A 10,642-nucleotide genomic window follows, 5' to 3' on the forward strand; every position below is an offset into this window, starting at 1 on the left:
ATGTTGTGCGTGGAGCATGTGTCAGAACCTTCGACCTTCTCCCGGTCTCTGGGTCCGCAAAGCCAACCTGTGTGACTAGCTTTGGAGAAAAAAATTGTAATTCATAAAAATCTGAAACCTGACGAACACCTACCGAAGAGCCAAACCTCTAAATCTGGTTAAAACACCTGCAGGTCGTCTCTGCGTAACTGCACCCCCAGCACAGGCCGCTGCAGGTCCACTGAGCATGCGCGAGGTGGCACGCGTCCGGGTCTGTCCGGGAGGAGGCGAGGCCGCTGCCCTCCACTGGGCATGCGCGAGGCGGCTGCTGCAGCTCCACTGAGCATGCGCTCGGCGGCACGCGTCCGCGTCTATCCCTAGGAGGCGCGCAGGGGCTTTTGCAAATTGGCGGGTGCGGGAAGTTGCAGCATTTTTCACAGCGCATAAGACAGTATGTGTCGGTCACCGGCGCCCTCCGCTGGTCTCCGCGGAAGCCTGCTTCACAGCCTGAGGCCGGCAACGGCAGTTTGTTCCCTGGGGCAGAAGTGACAGTCAGCTCCGCGTTCCGTCGGGGCGCTGGGCGGCATGATCCCGTTTGCGGAGTGTGAGTGAAGCAAGGCGCCCGCGCTGCGCGCGCACACGCCGACCGGTCCAGCCGCTCCCTCGCCGCGCGGAGCGAGCCTCGCGGAGCTGGGCGGCTGCTGCCCCTTCCCGGAGCGGGCCCTTCCCCCCGGGCCGGCGCCCGCTTCCCCGCGCGCCCCTCTGACCTGCGTGTCTGTAGTCTGAGTTCGAAGTCCGCCTCGGACAGAGCGGCTTTCCGAGCTGGAGACGTGCTGTGCGGCGTCTGGGTTGGGGCGCCGCCCCGGAGCACGCAGAGCAGGACCCCGGGGGCTTTTCTCGGGCTCCCGGACAGGCCTGTGCCCTGCTCCCGTGTTCCGCCCCTCCGAAGCCCGTGCTGGGGCCTCGGTGAGCAGGGTTGTGTCCTTAGGGACGGGCTGCACGCAGCCCGTGGTGTATTTCTACAGCACCCTGCGTGCACTAGGGCAGGGCCCATCCAAAAGACACGGTGCCCAGCCAGAACCCCGGAGTGCCCCAGCGCACGGTCCTTGTCACGTGTGACTTAAAGGACGCCCACTGACCCTCCACTTTAAATGATCGCCCCCTTTCAGGTGCTGTGATGCCTAGAAGCCGTTAGGCTCAGAAATTTTCCCTTGGAGTAGGCGTGTTAATATCAGCCACTGCATTTATTAGGCACCTACTGAGTACCCAGCCCTGCCTCACACGCTTGACCCCTGCTCTGCAATCGCAGTGCCGCAGGGGACGAGGTGCTCACTCCTGTTTCCACATGAGGACGCGGACTCTGACACGTTACTTGGTGCGGTAAAGGCCTTTGCCTTACTAACGGGCAGAGCCGGGGCTGGAGCATGGTGTGGTGTGCCCTTGAGCCGGTACAGCTTTCGCCAGAGATGTCAAAGGAGGCTGGCACAGTCCTCTGGGTGACCGAGTTCGGCGTTGTGCCTTAGTCACTGAGACCCTCTCGCCATTGTCTCACCTTTGCCTCCATCCCGGGCATCCTCCGCCTGAGCGCCTCCCTTCTCTTTGTTCTTCACAGCCCGCACGCCTGGGGCTCGGGCCTGAGGTCTGCGGACAGACTGCAGCAGTCGGCGCCCCGCTCTGGCAGGGCAGCAGCAGACGCCCCGAGGCAGAGGGCACAGCCGAGGCGAGGAAGTTCTCCCTCACCTGGCACACAGCGGGGACCGTGCCCTCCGGGTTCCTCGTTCCCTCCGTTCGAAGCAGATTCTGTCCCATTATATGAAGTGGGAAAAGAGGCCGGCAGGGAGACGTAGGTAAAGCCCACCATTTAATGATCAGGGTTATGTTTTATTGTCAGTAAATCTTTGTAATCATAGCAGTAATAAAAGAAGTTTGTACCAAAAATGAGTGAGAATGAATCCAAGAACAGAAGGGACCTGGCCAGAACATGTGGCTTTCAATTTGCCTTCAGCAGAACTACAAACAGAATGTTCTAGAAAGACATCTTTTCAGTAATTCCATGTGAGGTGACTTCCGAATTCAGCAGTCCCCATAGCACCAGGATACACGGGCGATAGGAGGCAGGGGCCGCATCTGTGCATGTTTTAGTTCTGATTGTGCTGGGCACAGTTCCCAATCCTAGACGGGCTTCTGGTGAGTATGGTCTGATCTTCGCACAGTCTGTCTTGTTCTCTCATTTTGAGCACTGCTGAGTGTTTGGATGTCTAGCAGTCTTCTCTGGTTGCAGATTGATGGACTGTCAGTTAAAATCCTTCCCGTTCTAGCTCAAGTTTATTCCTTTTCTTTTGCTTTTGGAGATTTCACATTAGAATCTTTGGTATTGAAGAGATTGCTGAATTTTGGCTCCTGCCCTTGAGCTAAGGGTCTTCTCTATTCATGCATCCTGGGGCTTAGAATTCCACTTTAGTTCAGAGATTTATAAGCTTTTCTCTTTTTAACAAGTTTTCAGAGTTGCTGTAGAATGAAGTATTTACATAAATCCGTAGGAGTCCTGTGTGCCCTCACTCCAGCTGCCTTAACAGACACCACACTTTGGGTGGGTGGCGTTCATTCCTCAGAGCTCTGCGGACTCAAAGTTCAAGGTCCAGGTGCCTGTGTGGCACTGGTGGTACAGTGGTGAGATCAAGGTGCCCACTGGCTCAGCTGCTGGTGAGGACCCTCTTCCTGGTTTACAGACAGCTACCTTCTCACTGGCCTCACGTGGTGGAGAATGAGCTCTCTGTGTAAGTGTCTCTAGTAAAGATACCACTCCCGTCACAGTGGGCCTCGCTGTCATGACCTCCTTGAACTTTCGTTACCTCCTTCTAGGGTTGCTCTCCAAGTACGATCACACTGGGGACTTGGGCTTCAGCAGATGAACTTGGCCAGGGCACTGCTTTATCCACACACCACACTTGACATATAGTAGGTCCTCTGTATAAATGCTGTTGAAAGAACGAAGCAGATGATGTGATGCTACATTTGGATTCCTCTCCATGGACACCAGCCTCCCCTCCTTCCTAAACACAAGCTCACACCAGGTCCTTTGAGCCGGGCTCCTGCCAGCTAACCATTGCAGTCATGTCGCTGGTGTATGTCTTGCTCTGTGACTTTTTCCTAGCATTTCTGTTGTGCTTGTGAGTGTGCCCTGGAGAGAGTAGTTAGCTGTCTTCACTGTGGCCCTGGAAGACATTACTTCACGCCTGTGCTCCTGATGAGGAAGTGGGGGTGCGAAGCGCCTTGCCCAGGGGTCCTCGGAGCACCCCCGCTCAGCAGGCCTGGGGCAAGGCTGCCTGGGGTGAGGCCCCAGCCCTGAGCCTTGCCGTGTGCTCCAGCCTGGGGCAGCTTAGATCCAAAGGACTCCCACTGAAAATGTCTTGGGACATTTGCAGACCTCTGCAGCTATCATATCTGAGCCTGACAAGTGCTTTAAAATGTGTAGTGGGACCTGAGAAAAGGTAACAGGGGGAGAGGGTCTCAGGGCAAACAGACAAGAAAGGAAAGAAGGATCTGAGGAAGACATCTATGAGAAGGCACCTGGGAAGGGGGATGTGCCTGCTGTCTTAGTTACTTTTCTCTCCTTGCTGAGACAAAATACCCAACACCCAAAGTGAGAGAGGGAAAGGTTTACTTGGCTCACAGTTTGTGGAGGTTTCAGCCCATCATCAGCTGGCTCCAAGGCAGCCATTCATGGCAGCAGAAGACAGCAAAATCTACAAGAACAAAGGAAGAGAGAGAGCAAGCCTCTTTCCCGCCCTTTTACTGTATGCAGGCTTCCCACTCCAGAGTGAGCGTACCACTCACATCCACAATCCCAGCATTGGGCCATGAATCAATCACAAATTCTAGAAGCCTGCCCCATGACTGCATGAGGCTTCAGGGGGACATCTAGACAGAAACCGTAACATTCTGCTCCTAGCCCCTCAAAGACTTATGCACATCCTACTATGCAAAACAGTCTAGTCCTTCTCTAAGAGTTGCCAAAGTCCTAACAGTTTCAGCACTGCTGTAAAGTCCAAGTCCCAAGTCTCCTCTGACATCTAAGGCAAACTCTTAGCTGTGAGTCCCTGTGCAAATGAAAAGTTAAACACTTCCAACATTCAATGGCATAATGTAAACATTACCATTCCAGAAAGTACAAATGGGGGTACAAAGGATTGAGACAAAAGTAAGTCCAAAATCCAGGAGGACAGATAGTAAATCCTGCAGTTTTATGTGCAGCATCCGGAGCAATCTGTAGCAAATTGTAGGCCTCAAGGGATTTGTGTGACTCTGCCCCTATGGCACCTGCAGTGGTTGTAGCTCCCATAGCTTCTCTCTTGGCTGTCAAGTGCCTTGATCACTGAGCACTCTGAATCCAATTCTGAGGGACAAATTCTCTTTGCCTCCACCATTCTGGCACATGGTGTTCTGTGGCTTTCTTTTCAAAGCAAAGTCTTTCAGTTTTGCAGTTTTGAGAATGCAAAGGGTGGAGACTTGCTGCTTTTCATGATGCCCTCAGGCCATCTTTTCTATTCTCCTGTTCCTCCTCAGCAGTGAAGATCTCCTCAACTCTGTCTTTGCAGTCTGCAGCTTTACTGGAGCTTCCATTCTGGCCAAACTCTCACATTTTAAATCATCCTGATGGGCTCTTTACTCTTGATTCACAACATCGATGTGGCTAAAGCCCCCAAAATAGCCCTGCCACTGCGTCGACGTTTGACTGCCTTAAAATATGCCAGATTAATTAGTCCATAATCTCAGTCTCCAGCAAAGTCTCTGGACATGAGCAAAATGCAGACAAACTTTTTGCAATGCCATAACACACATCATCTGGAGCCCAACAATCAATGCAGAAACCTCCCAAGCCAGGTCTTTACCAGCAGGATTTCTGTCAGCCTTCTGGCCTTCTGAGCTCAGACCAGAATCTCCCATATAGAACAGCCAAAGGCATCTCAGTGCTGCTCTTTCAGGTGACATTTTGAAATTTTTCTAAACTATTCCTACAAGCCATTCCCAAAAGCTACTGAACCACATGGTCAGGTATAGTCACAGCAATGGCCTCATTTCTCTGGTACCAAATTCTTAGTTACTTTTCTCTCCTTTCTGAGACAAAATACCCAACACCTGAAATTAAAGAGAAAAGTTTATTTAGTTCACAGTTTGTGGAGGTTTAGTCCTTAATCAGCTGGCTCCAAGGCAGGGTGGTGTGGCAGAGGGCAACAGTTCATGGTAGCAGAAGACAGCAAAAGCAGCAAGAGCAAAAGGGAGGAGCAGAGGAGAGCAAGCCACTTTCCCTCCCTTACACTGTATGCAGGCTCCCCACCGCAGAGCACATGTGGCACTCACACCCATAATCCCAGCACTGGACCATGAATCAATCACCAACTAGAAGCTACCCCATGACTGCAGGAGGCTGGGGGGACATCCAGACACAAACCATAACACCAGCAAACAAATTATCATCCCAACCACAAGTCTCACTGAATGCATATGAAAAATTCCCATCTGCTAAGCCAGCTAGAAAAATTACTGCACTTTGGATTTTATTATTTTCTCCTTGCAACTCTTACCCCATGCTTAACTACTCTTTGAAGTCATCTGAGGTCTTGGTCATTCCAAGTGATAAAGGAACCCACAGGCTTGAGTTGGGTGCTGCTTTTCTTTTTCGTGGTGCCTCCATTTTCCAGGTGTGGCCCTTCCTCAGGTGTGATCCGTATGAGCTCCTAAGCCACCTGTGTTGCTGGAGGAAAAAGAGCCCCTTGGAGGTGCAGTGGCATTGTTTCCACTTTGGCAGCAGGGACAGGTGGCTGTAGGGCAAAGATGGAGGGGTACTGTCCTGCTCCCTTTGCTACGACTCACTGGGTGTCTTCAGCAGAATCTTACTCAGTAGCTGGTAACAGTGGGATTAGATGTTCAGCTCCGCATTCCCCCGGGGACTTCAGGCATGCTTCGACCTGATGGCGTTGTTCCTGGCCAACTACAAACTGGTGTCAAGGTCCTGCTTCCTCTGAGAGAGTCACTGCATTCCCAACATAGAAGTTGAGATTCAGTCCTCACCCTCAGCTTTACAGAAGACAAAACAAAGCCCGCTATCACCCATCTCTGACTGCCAGTCCAGTGTGTGTGGGTTCCCTCTACACCCAGGATGGGGAGACGGCTGACCTCCAGCCAGGCCCCTGGCCTCTCCATTCAAAGCTTGATCCCTGGGTGATCTAATCTGGTTTCATGGCTTCAAAACAAAGTACCTAGGGCTGAGGATATAGCTCAGTGCCACAAGCACCAGCCTAGCAAGTGCAAGGTCCTGAGTTCGATTCCCAGTCCCCAAAAAAACCAAATTATCTATATCAGTGATTCTAAGCTTGGAGCAGTGCTGGTCCCAGGGACTTTTGGTAAAGCCTGGAGACATTTTTGATTGTCACAACTAATGTGCAGAGGTCAGGGATGTTGCTGAATACCCTACAACACCCAGAACAGCCCCACACAACAAAATTATCTGATCCAGAAGGTCAGTATTGCACATGATGGCGCACACCTGTAATTCCACCTCTTGGGAGGTTGAAGCAGGGTAATCATGGTGAATTTAAGGCCAGCCTGGACTACACAGTGATGTTCTGTCTCAAAAAAAAAGTCAGTATTACCAAGGTTGTCCTACAGGCTGATGACTCCCAAATTTATATATCAAGCCAACTATCAAGAAAACTTAATAGCTCAAGGCAATAAGAATTTGGTTAGTTCATGGATTTGCAGTTTGGACAGGCTCCGCAGGGAAGGCTTGTTTCAGCTCCAGTGTCTCTGGCCTCCCTGGAAGGATTTGAGGACTGAGGAGCACCAGCAAGGGGACTCATCTGGAGGTGCTCAGGTACATGCTTGGCTGTTGAACCATTCCTCAGCTGGGCCCTCATCAGGGTCACTCGGCCTGGCCTCTCAGTGTGGCCTGGGCTTTCTTACTACATGGTGCCATTTCCAAGACTGAGCATCCCGAGAGAGAAAGCCAGGTAGAAATTGTAGCCCCTGTGACCTAACCTCAAAGCAAGCACAGCATCCCTGTGCTATGCTCTTTTTGCCATCAACTCACCCATTTAATCTTAAATATTTGGTGGATTACTTACCCCATACAAGTAGTCTTCTAGTGCTGGGGAAGCAGAAATGAACAGAACACTAAAAAATAAAATTCCTGCCTTGTTGGAATTTACATGCTAGCAAAGGAGGTATACAACCAATAAATAAACATGTGAAATATATGGTATGCTGAATGGTGAAAAGTGCAAAGGATAAAAATATAGCCAGAAGAGGGGGAGAGGGTTGGGGTTTGCTTGACAGTTTCCATAGTTCAGTTATAAAGGACTTCACTGATAAGGTGACAGATGAGCAGAAACATGACAGAGATGCAGACGCCAGCCATGGGCACACTTCCCAGGCAGGGGGAACGGAAGGTAGTATGGGGATCCTGAGGGACAGCACGCTTCACGTGTTTGCGGAACAAGGATGCCACCAGAGCTGTAAGAGTAAGCACCGGGTGGAAGGAGGGGAAGGTCCATCTGCACCTTGCCAGCCTACACCCAGGGACTAGAAGTTTGAGTCTGACAAGCCAGATTCGTAGAACTACAGCGTGAGGTAAGCAGTTGGTGTCAGGCTGTAGAACCCAGGACCCGTGGAGAGTGAGGACATGGCTCTCCCTCCCTGCAGGCCTGACCTCCTTGGGGCGGCTGTGTGGGAGGGTAGAGGCTTACTCTCCTGGTGAAATCTTACCTACTTGGAAGTTGAGGTCATGCTAGGCTCTGCATCTGATCCCTGGAAGACAGTTTCTTATTTCCCTGCAAGACTGCAGCCTGCTCTTTCCGGTCAGGCGGAGGTGAAGTTGCTGTGGATATCTCCTTATGGAAAGTGGCCCTGCATTGCTTTGTGGGAGGTGGGGACAGCACTCTGCAGCGGCCTTCTATCCGATGGGCTGCTGTCCTGGGCTTGGCCATGGAAAGAGGCGGAGATGGGCTCTCCTGTGTCAGCGGAGACGAGGGATCAGATCCGTGGAGGAGCAGGAGATATTTTCTTCACTCTTGGAAAGATCTGATCTCACCCTGGCAGGAGCCGGGGTGTTGACACCATCAGGGGTGATGGATGACATGTCATTTGAGATGCAGATAACTGGGCCTAAGTGTAGCCAACCAGGAGAGCGAGCATCTCCGCGGAGGGAACAGGGGTGGAAGGGCTGGGTGGCTTCGAGTGTCTTAATGACCTTGCGTGCTTCCTCCCTCAGGTTGCCCTGGAGATGCTTTTCACTGGAGAGCCCATTTCGGCCCAGGAGGCCGTGCTCCATGGGCTGCTCAGCAAAGTAGTGCCAGAGGAGCAGCTGGAAGAGGAGACCATGAAAATAGCAAAGAAGATCGCCTCCGTAAGCCGCCCCGTGCTTTCTCTGGGCAAGGCCGCCTTCTACAAGCAGATGTCCCAGGACCTTAGAGCAGCCTACAGCCTCACCTCCCAGGTCATGGTGGACAACCTGGCACTGCAGGACGGGCAGGAGGGAATCAAGGCCTTCATACAGAAGAGAAAACCCACCTGGTCACAGTAGCAGCAGTCACAGAGGAAGGGAGGAGGACTGTGCCGGTAGGGGAGGGAGAGACACTCAGAAAGCACCCTCAGGCCTCACCGCTGACCGCACCGCACCACTGCTGCCCCCAGATTGTAAAGAGACAGCGTGTTTTCAGAAGTCACATCGTGGGCTGCATTAATGCGTGATTCCGGGGGAAGGACGAGGACAGTGAAGCGCTAATTCAGCGGCGGCTCTGGGAGCACCCGTGATGGGCCAGCTGTGGCAGAAAGCCAGGCATCTGACTTACTCCACAGCACCTCAAGTGAGGGGCCCCTGTGTAGAAGGAGGTGATCAGGTGAGGTACGAGGAAAAGGCCTCAGCCTGGCTCTTACCAGCAGTGTCCTCTAAGGCAGAGTCCGTTCTCATAGCTCATGACAGATGAAATATTTCAAATCTCTGGGAGATGTTCACACTGAAAATGTTGATTCTATCTGGAAATAATCATGCCTGTGGCTTTGGAATAATCTTACGTGATTTAAATAAATGAAATATGCATAGAGACTGGTCATTTTATCTTCCCAACCAGACTGCAAGCTAAGAAAAAAATCAATTAGCTCTGTATCTCCACTCTGAGTAGGTGCCTCATGTTCGCTAATGAATGTCCCTGCCCTCCAAGTTCCTGTGAAGCCAGGACCGTAGGCTGAACCCAAGGGTAAACAGTGAGAGGCGGGTGGGGGCAGAACACACTTCCTGCTCATCAAGGGTCACCTCCTCCAGGTGCGCTGCTGAACTATGCACCGCTTCTGGTTAAGACTCCCAACTAGCACCGGGCATTTGAATTCTCCAGTTGAACAAGAGTTTTGCTAGGTAATAAACATATGATTTTTGGCTTTGAGTCTAATAGAGCCCCAAAATATTCCAGATCTCTCGTCTTCAAACTTGCCTATAAAGCTTACTTCTTTCTTTCTCGATGGTGGTGGAGATCAAACCAAGAACCTCATACATGCCGGACAAGCACTTACTACTGAGCTGTGCCCCAGACCTAATCTTTTCTTAGTTACTTTTCTGTCATTGCTGGGACAAAATATCCAATATCCAAAATTGAGGAGAGAGGTTTATTTAGCTCATGGCTTGTGGAGGTTTCAGTCCATACTCAGCTGGCTCCAAGGCAGGGTGGCATGGCAGAGGGCAACATTTCATGGCAGTGGAAGACAGCAAACACAGCAAGAGCAAAAAGGGGGCCAACAAGCCTCTTTCCCTCCCTTATGTTGCACACAGGCTCTCACTCTGGGGTGTGTGTAGCACTCAGACCATGTCCCTGCCCTCCTCTTACACAGGCTCAGGATGTTTACACAGTGAGGACCCTGGCTCCCTGCTGAGTCTCTTAGCTAAGCTTCTAAACTTCTCAAATTGACACAGTGAACAACATCCTACAGTGTTCAGGTCAAGTCCTCTGCACACCAGGATGCAGTACTGCTGAGTTAGTTAAGCTTCTAGACTCCTCAGGTTGACAGGCTTTTAGTCTAATACAGCACCCACACACACACAAAATTCCAAATCTCTGGTCTTCAAACTTGCCTATAAAGTTTACTTTTTCTTTTTTGATGGTGTTGGAGATGAACCAAGAACCTCATGCATACCAGGCAAGCACTCTACCACTGAGCTGTGCCCCCAGATCTAATCTTTTTTTCTTTTTTTGCAGCACTGAAGACAGAACCCAGGGCCTTCACACTGAGCTACATCACCATATGTTTTTTAATTGTTTATTCTGAGTCAGGGTCTCACTAAGTTGCTGAATGTCCCAGGCTAGGTTCAAACTTGTGATTCTGCTGCCTCACCCTCCCACAGGGCTGGGATTATAGTGGTGCACCACCACTCTGCTTCTTCCAGAAAAAGAATTAATTCATTTTTCTAAGAGTAGAGTGAAGCCATAACTTTGACGAATGCCACTGCTGGAGATAAATAACCAGACAGATCTCACGTGTGGTTTCCACTCTGATTGCTGGAGTAAGGGCCCCATGGCATAGCTGTTTCCAGGTACTGTCACGGGTTCTGTTGAGATTGGCAACCGTTTTCTTCCCCAGATTTTAGAGAAGTAGAAAAGAATGCCATTTCTGGACT

The 10,642-nt window shown here is 51.1% G+C and overlaps 1 protein-coding gene across 1 annotated transcript in view; it reads left to right on the forward strand.

Moving 5' to 3' along the window:
• Echdc3 (enoyl CoA hydratase domain containing 3) overlaps positions 1–9,080 on the forward strand; it is a gene marked incomplete at its 5' end in the record, with an annotated part of 18,615 nt that extends 9,535 nt beyond the window's left edge. Inside the window, 1 exon segment of the mRNA XM_013513801.1 lies at positions 8,249–9,080. Coding sequence (XP_013369255.1) covers positions 8,249–8,560 — 312 coding nt within the window.
• Between the last annotated feature and the right edge of the window lie 1,562 nt (positions 9,081–10,642).

Source organism: Chinchilla lanigera, unplaced genomic scaffold, assembly GCF_000276665.1.
Source record: "Chinchilla lanigera isolate Chin_1 unplaced genomic scaffold, ChiLan1.0 scaffold00020, whole genome shotgun sequence".
Taxonomy (NCBI): Eukaryota; Metazoa; Chordata; class Mammalia; order Rodentia; family Chinchillidae; genus Chinchilla; species Chinchilla lanigera.